This window comes from Perognathus longimembris, chromosome 6, assembly GCF_023159225.1.
Source record: "Perognathus longimembris pacificus isolate PPM17 chromosome 6, ASM2315922v1, whole genome shotgun sequence".
Classification (NCBI taxonomy): Eukaryota; Metazoa; Chordata; class Mammalia; order Rodentia; family Heteromyidae; genus Perognathus; species Perognathus longimembris.
This window is the reverse complement of record NC_063166.1, coordinates 551,123-564,996: the sequence shown is the minus strand read 5'-3', so window position 1 is coordinate 564,996 and position 13,874 is coordinate 551,123. Positions and strand designations below refer to the sequence as shown.

General features: G+C 36.2%; 1 protein-coding gene across 5 annotated transcripts in view; it reads right to left on the bottom strand.

Moving 5' to 3' along the window:
• Khdrbs2 (KH RNA binding domain containing, signal transduction associated 2) overlaps positions 1 to 13,874 on the bottom strand; it is a 223,691-nt gene that overhangs the window by 102,139 nt on the left and 107,678 nt on the right. For 3 of the 5 annotated variants that reach the window (XM_048347557.1, XM_048347556.1, XM_048347558.1), the window contains one exon: positions 6,148 to 6,294. The exons of the other annotated variants lie outside the window; for them this stretch is intronic. In XM_048347557.1, the coding sequence (XP_048203514.1) occupies positions 6,148 to 6,294 (147 nt within the window). The remainder of the gene's footprint in view (positions 1 to 6,147; positions 6,295 to 13,874) is intronic. 5 annotated transcript variants of the gene reach the window in all.

The window sequence follows — 13,874 nt, the reverse complement described above, 5'->3', positions numbered from 1 at the left end:
GTGTGTGTGTGTGTGTGTGTGTGTGTCTTCTTCCAAATACCCTGAGTGTCTTCTTCCATAAGAAATTACCTAGAAAATGTAATTCATGAATTCATTTAAGGCATAAAGGCAAGTATGTCTTACAAGCAATTTTCAATAAGATTTAGATCTTAAAACTAAGTTTTGACCAGAACCAGGAAGCTGAGTGACTGAGTTTAGAGTCTCTGGCAGGATCTGAAAAGAAAGAGTACATTGCTGCAAATAAAAAGTAGAAACATATACTTTGAAAGTGTATGATTAAGTCAAATTAGTGGGCTGGTTTTTTTTGGCCAATCCTGGAGCTTAAACTCGGGGCCTGGGCTCTGTCCCCAAGCCTCTCTGCTTTTTCTGTTTATGTGGAACTGAGGCATCAAACCTAGGGCGTTGTGTATGCTAGGCAAGCATTCTACCACTAAGCCACATTCCCAGTCCCAAATTAGTGGTCTATAAATACTGAGTGACAGAAAGCTAATTTTGATTACCACTGACTTAAAGAAGTGGTAGAGATGACAGATAATAGTAAGATAAATAAGGAGACTTCTTCAGAAACCTTAGTAGAAAGGAATATGACATTTAATCTTGATCAGTTAGCTATGAGGTAGTAATTATGGACACTCTGGATTTTTCTCAGAAAACATTTGTAAACATGGACCATGTGACCCTGATCTTTAGCTCTCCAGTAAGTCCCCAGACCCACTGCATCTCAACATCAGGGCTACACCTCTGCCAGAGGGCTATTTCTCACTCCAGGAAGTTGTACATTGCAGGGTTATGTCCAAATCCCAGGGCTGTACCCCCAACCCCCAGGGAGCTTTTACATAGAAAAGTGTGCTAGTTGTGATGTCAAAGTATTCAAACAATGAGATTTGGGGAAGCAAGATTATTTTTTCTTATAGATTGTAGGTTGATAATATTATTTTCACAGGGATGGTCTATGTTTGCTGTATTTTGGTTAGGATATCTAAGTTCTGTGGGAGGGCCTTTGTATTATAAAGGTATGCAGTTTCTAGCAAATTCAAGACACTAACAATACAAATGCCTGTGGATAAAAGAGTCTAGGATTAAAGGACTAGTGCTAGCTGACAAAAACCCGATCCTAAGTGTCTCTATTCCATTCACAGGCTTAAAAGGAGAGTTGTAACACACCCTTTATTTGTAGGAGGTCCTTTTTCCACTTTTCAAGAACTTCCTTCTGACTGCATCCACCCTTGCTTATATGTTACCTTTCTAAAGCTTCTCAAATTCCTTAAATAGGATTAGAAATGAAAAGGAAAGGACATAAAAGGGGAAATGTAACTCACCTTGGGAGGATGTGCTAACATCAGATGGTGTTTTGTAACCCTACAGTGAGCCCTGGGTAGTAGAGAAGACTAGAGAGATTGAATAAATTTGAATCCATGAATAGAAAGTTTATTTTGACCTAAACAAAGATGAAGTCCCAGATGAGAGATGTGTCTGAAAGAAGTCAAATAAGATGTCTTAAAATTCTAAAAATCCTACAAATCATACTAAGACAGTAACTGATATGCCAGCAAAGAGTTGCTAAAACAAATTCTAAATTGCAGAACAAACACAGTCAGGAAAGTGGACCAAGTCCATCTGAGACACAGCAGGACTCTAAACATCATAGCTGTCATTAATTAAATAGAAATGCTGTATGTGTCCATTTTCTTAATGTAAGTACAGTGTTACAGTGATGTGATGATTGATGCATCAAAAATGGTACCATTATCAACACTATACTCCAACAATTCATTTGCCAATTCTACATTATTTGTTTGGGTCATGTGGAGACAAGTATCTGTTGACATGAACAAACTTTTAAACAATCCCATCATGTCATGCATTTACTTACATGAGAACTTAAACTCTTCATAATTCACATTAGAAGCAACAAGAAAAGTTATAGACATTCATGATTTCCTGTAAGCTAATTAAATACTTTGTATTCTGACATTCTAGATCTGGATATACCCATAAATAGTATATATATATATATATATAGTATAGTATATATTAATTATATAGTATATATTAATTATGATGATTAACCTCTCCTCTCTTATTTTTTCCATATTATTTGATAAAGGAAGTATCATTGTAATGGGGTGGGGGATTCCCCCATCCCTCCAAGAGTCCACCACTCAGAGACAGTCTCAAGTAAAAAGATGGATTTATTGGGGAAGTAAAAAGCAAACTGACTGGCCAGGGTTATGGCCCAGACTCGGGAGCTGAAACCGTGATGGTAAAAAGCAGCCCAGACTCAGGAGCTGGGACTATGCCCCAGGCTGTGCTCGGGTCGAGTTATAAAGGCAAATACCACATGGTCAAACCTACCACACTCAGGTGGCCCATGAGGTTACAACCCTTCCACAGCGTGCCAGGTCACACGCACGTGGCCAATGAGGTTACAATCTGTCTCATAGTATCTGTTCGAACCAACTTATCATTCTAGTTAGAATTGGCACACGGATTTGGCTTGGCGGGGCTCACATGATGCAGGGCAGATACGCCTACACATGAGAGAGTACAGGTTTAACCTTGAACGTTCCACAACTCAGGTGGTCAAGCAGTTTACATAATCTTATCACAGTGAAGAGGAACTTCCTTGGATAGGGCAGGGGAAGTCTTAGTGAAGATGGGGTCAGTTTCTCCTCTCTTTAACTAATCTGAGATGGAGTCAATCTGTCACCCCTCAACAGCCAATGATTGCACTGGCCAGATCTGACCTCCATATTACAATAACTACAAAAAATAAGGAAAGGTATAATGTGTAATAGAAATTTTTACATAACTCAGGATTCAATAGTGTTCATTAAAATGCAGTATGTAATATCAGCATATTTATAAGACTAACTTATTATTCTATGGTAATTATTAATTATGCTCATTCCTAAACAAAGTAGAAGCTCAAATAGCGAAAAATAAACACCAAATATAAATATGTAAAATGTTATTTTGTCTGTTTATGTCTGGTTTATGTCATTTTGAACTTAATTACAGATGTTTAATTGGATATTTGGATTCTGCTCTTTTCTTCCCTAACATGGAGTACTGGTGTCACTGTGAGCAAATCTCAAGTTCTGGTCAGGTGTGCTTCATTATACCATGGTGCTGGGCTATTTAGCCAACTCTACAGTCTTTCTTAGGCTCCATTCCCTCCTCTATAGTGAATGATGTACCTTTTCCTCAGACTTGGGAATACAAGAAAGCAAGTCCTCTAGCCAACTCACCAAAATGCCATTGGTATTAGATCCCAAAACAGAAAATATTTGTCCTGTTTCAAAACTTTATATAACAATTCCAACAATAAACATCTAGATTTCTCCACCTCCTGAAAACACTTGAATTCCTTTTCTGTTTCCTCACTTCTACCTGCTCCCCTATGTGATTCAGCAACTCAAGGTAATCAGTGTTGTTTTCCAACTTCAGAGCTAAGATCATAGTCTTTGAAAAGCAGAAAACAACAATATCAAGTTGCTTTTACCCAAAAGAAGCAAAAGGTTTCATTTTCTTCCTTAGTCAAACTATTGGTATATTTCCTGCAGGGGTTTCCAATCTCTTAGACTTGGAATAATATCAGACATATTCAAATCATAAAAAAATTACAAAAATAACTTGGATAATCCAAGTCTTTTCTGTTTCAAATTGACAAAGTCTTTATGTGGAAGGACTAGAAGACACAAACACACACACACACACACACACACACACACACAAAACCACTTTTACATAGATATAAATTACCTATCCACCTGTCTACTCAGCATCTAGGAATACACTTAATGCATTTAACACTTGTTATACCCATGAAAGAAGTAAGTGAAGAAGGTTAGAGATTGATGGACAATTAACTGACTGAAATGTTAGTACTCAGTAGTGCTAGGAACAATTTTTTAAATTAAAACAATGGAAGTTTATTTGATTCAGGGTTCTGCAAGCTGGGAAGTTGAAGAGCACAAAGCCAGCATGCTGTACACTGAGGCATTTATACTGAATCACAATGTGGCAAAAGGTCCAGGAAAAATTTTTAGCAAGATTGTATGGCAGAAGATAGTTGAGAAAGGTACTTATTTATGACTGTGGTTTGAGAAAAACCTCTTATGGAGCTAACATCTGGCCTGATGCCAGAATGGCAAGAAAATGGCCATGTCAGTATTTTAGTGAGGGCTGATCCTCACGTGGCCAAAGTAAAGTTGGTATTCTCCATCAGGATGTGTATAGAGGATGCATTTTTATTTGGAAATGCCATGCATCTTTATTTGGGGATACTGGAGTTTACCAGGGTCTGTTCATTAGGGGGTATTGATGCTTGAATGAGACCTCCACCATCACTTTATTTTTCTGTCAGGCCAACTGCCATGCCCTTAGCCAGGCAACCAAATGTCACACCACATTTGATGTTGAGCGATGAAGGCACAGTATTAGCCAAGGGAATTCTTGGGGGCTGTCTCATGCATGCATGTTCCATAGAGAAGATGTAAATGAAAGGATCACAAATATTATGAGGTCTAAGACAGGAGAAGAATGAGATACATTAATGCCATTTGTAATAAAGTTATGTTAGCCCAGCCTACAGTCTATGTCCAGTATGTAAGAAGCAACGAAATACTGCTTGGTCTAATATAAAAATGTTATCTAGGAAGTCATCCCTAGATATGTGTATCTCCTATAACAATATAGTAGGTTTTAAAATCTTTTTTATATAGTGCTTATAATGCTTGGAAAATTCTATTTCATTTCCACAAAAACTGTATAGAGGTCAATCACTGTAATTCTCTTCATATAAAAGATAAGTAAGCATAAGTTCTGAAAATGAAATGATGTCTTTACAGGGAGAGAATGAGTTAGAAGCATAAGCCAATCCTCACCTGATTCTGCACTATAATTATCACCAGAGGTGTTACTGAACTAAATACAATAAAGTTCCTTACACAACACAACATAGCATGAGGCATTTAGTTTCAAAGCAAAAGAGAGAACTGAATGTTACATTCTTAACAAGCATAGGCTCTCTTCAGGGAGTTTTCACATGTGGATCAGAAAGTAACCTGTTCAGAAATGCTATGTGCATGGAAAGCTAAGTACTTACACTGAGACTGTACAGGTTTATCCTATAGCTCTGTCCTGATAAAATTTTAATTTTGAAATGACATATACATGGATACTGTGGCTACACTTTAATGTTTTTACATTCTGAAAATTCTCTAGTTATTTTTGTTTCATTCTTATAATCACTGCCCCATCAATGAATCTTATCCACCATATCCTCTGAGTTCATTGCTTCGTTCAGCCACCTAAACTTCCCTTATTTCCTCATTGTATAGATTAATCTAAGCTATTCATATAGTACAGAACAGTTCCTCAGCCTTCCACTCTCCTTTACTTATTCCCAGCCCTAAGCCTAGTGCCTAGATTTCTATTTGCACAGCATCTCCCTAGAACGCCAAATTGTCAACCTTTAGGAAATGTCATTCTATTTCTTGTTTCTTAGAAAATTAATGAATACTCAATTTGAAACTGAATTTCCTTCCTTACATGTGAATATTCTCTATTGTTCTCCCATGGTGCAGTAAATTTATTTTTCTAATTTTTGCATGAATGTTTGATCCTATTACTAATTTTATATACTACACTTTATAATAATCTAGCAGCACCTGGCATACTGTGACATAAATTAATAATACTTTATTAAATGGTTGATATTTAAAAATATTATCATTACCTTTTAATAAATATTACATACTTAATTTCTTCCCCTTCTATTCTACCTGCAAGTGCTTTCTCTACTGATTATAAGTTGCTGACAACACGTGTCAAAGTGATTAGGATCTAGACAAGGTGCACAACCTCAATTCAGCATTGGCACTTGTATGTTTGACTTGTTCTTCCTGACTGTGAGCTGGTGCACAGCATGTAATTTGCTGTAGTTAGACTAATGTCTGTGACAACACCCAAATCCTAAAAAGAAGAACCTTTAGAATCATTATTCTAGCTTTGTATAAAACCGCTCAACAGATAATTAGCTTGCAATATGAGTTTCCTTCTCAAAAGTCAGTGAAGATCAAAGGCGCATTTTAAAACAGAAACTGAAGAGAAACATCTTTGTAAGAAATGAAAAACACTTACAGGAACTAAGAATTTTTTAATCTCTTCCAGTGCATGACTCATCCGTGAGTAAGCCTCCCCAGGAGGAGCAAACACTTCAATCAATACATGAAGTTCGTCACTCAAGTGGGCATATTTGGCTTCTCCACTCTTCCTTAGTTCTTCTTCCTGTGAAATAAGTTATTTTTAGCAAAGCAATTCCACTCATTTTGCACTTTCACATACTGGGAATATGACAAAAGGCTTGAAAAGCTTGAGTTAGTAGAAATCATCCTGTGTAATGAGCTCAAACTCGAGGAAAAGTTTTCCAAGACTTAGTTTTCACAATTGTGAAATTAATACAGTACTTATCTCACAATATTTTTCTGGGTTTGGACTAAACTTCAAGAATATTTGTAAACAATTTGTAAACTGCATAAAGATATTTTATATAAATACTTTTTCCTATATTTACCAGTAATACCAATAAGACATCATCTGGTTATTTCCATAAATAGAAATAAATGTAGCTCAATGGCACACATGAACTATTTTCTCTCAGGTGGAAGTCCAAGTTGTAGTGATCTACAGAGGATGGGCCTTCCTCTGCATTCTTATCCAGGGATCCAAACAGCACATATTAATGAAGGAGAAAAAGGACACATTTTCTAATGTTGAATATATAATTTCTATTGAGGGCTTTGGTTGTAAAGGAGGCTATGAATAAAGTTTCTGTCTGTATCAAGTCCTGAACATACCTAAAATGTGGGGAATTTGTTTATCACGGGAAAATGTTAGATTGGGAACGCTGTGCCATGAGCTGTTTAGAACACAATCATTATTCAGTTAGTTAAAATAATTGTTAAGTCTAATCATAGTAAACAATGCCAGATCTCTAGGTAGATTTATTAAATAAACCTCCAAGTTTCATTAGAATATAGCTAGCTGAGCTAGCAATACTGAATAAGAAAATTTCTGGACAACAATAAATATATAGATAACAACTCAACACATTCTCTTCAGATATTTCTTAAGTGAGAGGAGTTACAAACATTTAGAGAGAATGTTTATCTTTGCAATAAGTGCATAATCAGGAAAGTTGGTTTAATGAAAGCCATAGTGTTTTTGTGTTTATACCTGGTATTAACAAATTGGATGAGAAATGTACTCACTGCCTTATGAAGCTGTAACCCTTCTGTACATCACTTTAACAATAAATAAAATTTTAAAAAATTAAATTAAAATTTTGTCCATGTATGTTTTATATGTTTATAAACAATTTCACAGTATATTGGGATATTACTCTAGCAAGGGTTGTAAAAGATCAGGAAGAGTAGAGAATAAGATTAGTAAAATCAATAATGCTAACAAATATCTTGAGCATAAATTGAAATGTGTGGTTCCCAAGTTAACATCACAAGAGTGATCTCCATCTGATAACATCACAGGGAAAGGCTGGAGAAAGTCAAAATAATGTAAGGAGGGCTGGGGATATGGCCTAGTGGCAAGAGTGCTTGCCTCGTATACATGAGGCTCTGGGTTCGATTCCTCAGCACCACATATACAGAAAATGGCCAGAAGTGGCGCTGTGGCTCAAGTGGCAGAGTGCTAGCCTTGAGCAAAAAAGAAGCCAGGGACAGTGCTCAGGCCCTGAGTTCACGGCCTAGGATTGGCCAAAAAAAAAAAATAATAATAATAATAATAATGTAAGGAGCACAAACTAGAAACTGAGTCACCGTGACCTTACTGACGTTGTATTTAAAGAGCTGTAGAAAAGTTGGTATTATTAATCTTAAAGGAAAAGATGTAGTTATAAACCAGGCTCAGTGGTAGAAGCCAGTAATCCCAGCACTAGGGAGACTAAGGCATTTAAACCTAGTCTGGGCTACATAGAACACCAGCCTAAGCTAACACACAGAATATCTCAATTTTAAAAAGTAAACTTAATCCAGGGAGACTATTTACTTTCATCACTGACTTTCAGACAATGCATTTGTGTTGTTAATGTTTTACAACATGAAGAAAATGACAGGCTAAATATTTACTTTGAAAAAAAGTACCATGTGAATCAAATGCTTTCCAACCAAGTCAAAAGGGAACATCATGTCTGGTTTTAGACATCACCCAACACTTCACCTTCAAATTATACCCTACGGAAAAATGCTAATTTTATCAGATTTTATAGAGAAAGCGTGGCACACAGTAATCAATGTATAATTGCATTACTATATTCACTTGTAAAAGGGATTTTCTTCAAGAAATTTCTCCTAGGAAGTGCTATTTTCCTATTTTTATCACCTACAATAGAATTTTCTACATAAATAATTTAACAACTCAGAAATTTTCCCCTTAATTCAAAATACAATGAAAAGAAAACAACCTTGATAACCTCTTACAATGTACAGGTTTTTAAGTTCTTTCATACACAATTCAAGAAAAGTACTGTTAGCAATTCAAGTATATTTTCTTTAGGTCCAATTCACAATAACAATAATGTTGAAGTCATAATTTTGGTATTGCTTCTTTGATGACAGGAAGGGATAGCACTTCTCATAGATTATCTAGTTTTATCATCTCTATGCTTTATGCCAACTTTTCATATTGTAGAAAAGAGGAAGCTTTGTCACAGAGAAATTTGTAGTACAGAGAATACACAGATTACAAGTGGGATTAGAATCTGTGGAATTTCATTTCAAAGGCCTGTCTCTTAGTCACCACCTCACTATCTATCGTATGTTAACAGTATAGGTAATTAGATGTAAGAAAACCTTTATACATCTATACTTCAAAGTATCTCTGGCTCTTGAAGACCTTGACCAGTGGTCTCCTTGTCATTTCCTGATGTGCAGTTCCAAGGAGCACTGAGTTCTCCAAAGTACAAACAATCCTAGGCCCTATTCACCAAACAAGACTTCCCTTGCCAAATTTCACATTTTCTCACTCATTGGAGGAGGAGGAGGGGGAGGGGGAGGGGGAGGAGGAGGAGGGTTAAAGGTGCACTGTCTGGATCTGGGGAGATCAGAACAATAGTGTAGGGGAGGGAGGACAAGATTCTAAAGGGTGAAGCAGACAGAAGCATACTACATACATGCATGCAATTATTACAGTGAAACACCCTTGTGTTATTAATGTATGCTAATTAAAAATATATAGCCAAGCAATTAAATAAATAACTCTAAACTTGTCATTTTAAGATAGAGTTCAGTACTACAGATAGATGATAGATAGACAGATCATAAACACAGACCTTATCATACTTTAAACACTGAAAGGGCTGTTTAAGGCAATCTTCACATTATCCTGTGTTAGTCTGGAAGGATAATATAACAAAATACCATGAACTGGGTCGTTTAACCTGCAGATCCTGATTTCCCCCAGTCCTAAAAGTTAAAGCAACGATGCAGGTTATCTCCATTCCTTAGGGTTTTCTTCCTGGCTTACAGTTGGCCACCTTCCTCTATCCTCAACACAACAGAGACTAAGAGGACTCTGGTTCTATCTTTGCTTAGGAGGGCACTAAGTCCTAGCTCCAAGCTGATGAGTCATCTCCAGCTACTATCACATCAGTGTCAAGCACCAGTAAGTTTTCTTGAAATCATAACATTCAAATAAATCATCATGTTATTACCTACAATATGCATCATGGACCACATACACTGAAAGTCCATGCTTTTTGAAAGTTAAACCCATCTAGTTCCTGTTTCATCATGGTCAGGGTTAAAAGTCCCAGCTCTTCTACTTTAATAATGTATAAATCTGGGTGAAGGACTTCACTGTTTTGGGCTTCTTACTTGTAAAGTGATGATAGCGATAAAAGAAACAGCATAGTAAGCAACAGTTACACATCACTATTGCTAAGTATTATTATAGTCAATATCTCAGATCCAAAACAACATGTTAAATTATATATGAACCATAAGAGTTACTGTAGTCTAAGTTCCCAATTAATTTCCCACAAGTAGTTCTTCCCAGGACAGGAACAACCTAAATAATAAAAAAGTTGAAAATGTATGATATACTGTACATGTAAGCTTTATACTTTGGTTTTTACTTTAGCAATTACTATTGTCATATTTTATCCTCAGGGTTATAATTTACTAAAATGCTTTTTGCATGCTTTCTCTTCTCAATGCCACAGGGAACTTTTGTTTAATATAAATCCTCTTCAGGTATAAACACATTTATTGTCTACATAGCTTTCACCATCCAGAAATTCAAATAAACACACATTCATTATTTATACTGTGGCCTGAATATAATTTGTCTGAATCTTCCATTTTAAAAGCATTTATAATAAACATATGTGGAAATCTTTTAAGTTATATAGATGTTACTCAAATATTGTACATACAACTGGATGCACACACAAACAGGATACAGAGAAAATGGGTGGATCGCCTCAGGCCCATGTGCCTACAAAGATCCTAGTCATCCCAACCAAGGTGTAATTCCATTTGATTTACACAAGTGCTCTCTCTAAGGCTGGTCCCTGTTGAAATAATTAGAAATTGAGGGGGGGGTTGTTCTTGTAATAAGCCTCCATTTAACACTCCCTATATTGGCAAAGGTTCTGAAGGTGAGTGAACCAAGGATGACATGGGAAAGAAATAATGGAAGTCCAGGACTTTAAATAAGATGGTTGAACTTCACTAAATAGATATAGATGGTAGATGGTAGGAAAGCTAATTTAGGAAACTCACATAATACACTCTAGACTATAAGAGAGATACTCTAACTTCACAAACTGTAAGTCAGTGTGGTCTGAAATAGTGCCTATATGAAATAAAAAGGCCGTTTTCACTCTTCAAGGAACAAAAAGTCAATAATCTTGACAAAAGGAATCTATAGGAAGGTTATGTCTTTCCTCTGCCCTGGCACATGAGACTTGTGCTCATGTAGTATTCAAAGGCCAGGTGCTTGGTAATAAGAAATTCACCAATATTTATTTATGAAAATAAAGTAGTATGAAAACACAAATATTAATATGAGCTTCACTAACTTCTTTCTGGATCCCAATGGAATGCTAATGGAATCACTGATAATAACTAGAGTGAGACACACTGATGGGCAGTACCCATCTGCTGTCCCTCCTACACTTCATCCCAGTACCTAGACCAAAGATGAGACAAGAATGAGGGAGAACCTGGCATTCAGAAATGTGGGCTTTGTGGGGAAGGACACCAGAAGTACTGGCTCTCACTGACCTCTGAATTGCAAAGAAACCAAGAGGCAAGTTGAGCCCATTTTAAGACTTAGGGATTGAACTACGTGGCAGAGGTGTCTGGAGAACCTCCCTCCTGAAGGGTGAGTATATTTCTGCTTTCAGTACTTTAATAATTAAGTATATTTCTATTTCCATGTCTATATCAAAGCTAATAAATAAAAATAACAACTAATACTAGCAGCCTCAAGAAAATTAAGTAGAACATCTAAGCACATATCATTTGAACACCCTGCAGGAAGAGAAAGATCACACACAAAAATAATTTTCAGAAACAGTACAATAAAACACATGTACAAAAATCTGACTGCATTAGAAAATACAATTTCCCATATAAGAACAAGAAAATTTAAAACTAAAAAAAGCTAAATGTCCTTGAAAATGAAGGAAGAGATTCCTTTCCCTCTACTTTCTCAAAGAGTTTGCTAGGAAAGTTACAATTTTAACTGTTTACTCCTTCTGCCAAAATGAAGATCATCCTTCTAGTAACTAGATATACCTCTGCCACTTTCATGAACTAGGGGTGTCTTTCTTAATGATGCAGGCATCATTTCTTTGAGATAGAAATATGGGAGAGTAAGTGTGTCTCTCAGTCTCTGTGAAAGGACAGAGTTGAAGTCTAGTGGCACACTGCTCCGATCTGCAGAATGGTCTTTCCCATGGAAAAGAGAAGTTGTTTTTCCTGTGAATAAAGGTAATTGGCTAATTCAGATAGTCACTCAATTACCAGGTAAAGTGAGGGTGAATTGCCTGTGACAATGGTACTGTCGTGTCCTCTTACTGCACTCTCTATCTTGAGAACATGAATGCAATATAATGTTGGCTATATAAACTGGTAAGATTTTTTTCCTGTTTTTACAATTTCTTCCTGGATTGCTGCAGGCATCCCATTCTGGTCCAATTATCATTTAACATAAAACTGCTTACTTTCTGTATTGTCTATGTAGAAGGGATTTACAACTGGAAAGTTCAGGGGTTTTTTGTTGTTGTTGTTGTTTGGTTTTCAATTGGTGGATATTGTTTGTAATGCCACAAATAGAACCCAAGTCCATGTGTATATAAGATTTATTTTTAATTATGTCTCCCCATTTCCCAATAAGCAAAGACTCACTAGCATTTAGATTCCAATACATAGGTGTAGCATTGTGAGTTCTTGCTAAATACTGTCTGAAGAAGCAATGGAAGGCCTTGTGGAAGAAGTATGGGAGCCATGGGAGCTATGAGGGAACGTTACTTCATGAACTGTGCTCCAAGCAGTTTAACCCCTTCTTTACGGGAACAAACATTGTGGTTGTGGAACTGAAAAAGAGAACTTCAATTTCTTCAAAATTCAAATAAGGGCCAACTGAACAAAGCTAATTAACAAAAGCTACCAAGGCTTTGAAAATTTATAGGCATTTTACTAATGATACTATTTACAGTCAGTAGAAAAACCTTTAATACACAAACCAAATCAAAAATAACATTGCTACCTACTTTGGAATGAATTTACAGAAAGTTCATTCTTAATTTTGAATCTATTTAAAAAATTAATGATATCACTGCCAATAGTTCAAATCATTATGTCTATTAATTATAAGTTATTGATATCTTAGACAAACTGCTAACATTTCAAATCTTATAGTTAAATCATATCCCAAACGTTTTTTTCTAAGTTACTATTACTAATGCTGCACTATTATTACACAAATGGGATAGTATAGGGTAAAGTTTGTAATGCAGTCAGCAGCTTCATGTACTTGTCCTACCAATTACTAGAAAACAATTATAGTTAACTTCCTAAGCTTTACAGAATTCAATTTTCACTTCTGTACCTTCACATAGGGAGGTAAAGCTTTGATGCATAGCACATACAATGTCTCAGTAGAGTGACCAGCACACAGTAAACATATGTCAGGGATTATTGATATTGCATTACTCAATGAATACTATAATTACATATTTATAACATTAATTTAAATTCAGAAGGAGTTAATTAAAAAGTGCAAATGAAACAGTTAATGGATATTAATAAAGTAAAACAGACCATAGGATGGCTGAGGGTGTGGCAGAGCGCTAAACAAAAACAGATGGCTCCAGACAGAAGAAAAACGGTGCAAAAACAGAAAGCCCACAGACTGGGAGAAGATCTTTACCGGCCATTCAACGGACAAAGGCCTCATATCTAAAATACATGCAGAACTAAAAAAATTACCCTCTTCCAAAACAAAACTGCAAAGAACCAATAGCCCCCTCATCAAGTGGGCTAAAGACTTACAAAGAGACTTCTCTGATGAGGAAATGAGAATGGCCAGGAGACATATGAAAAGTGCTCTACAACACTGGCCATAAAAGAAATGCAAATCAAAACAACATTGAGATTCCATCTCACCCCAGTAAGAATGTCCTATATCAAGAAAACTAACAATAACAATTGTTGGAGGGGATGTGGCCAAAAGAGAACCCTACTTCATTGTTGGTGGGAATGTAATCTGGTTCAGCCACTCTGGCAAGCAGTATGGAGATTCCTCAGAAGGCTAAATATAGAACTCCCCTATGACCCAGCAAC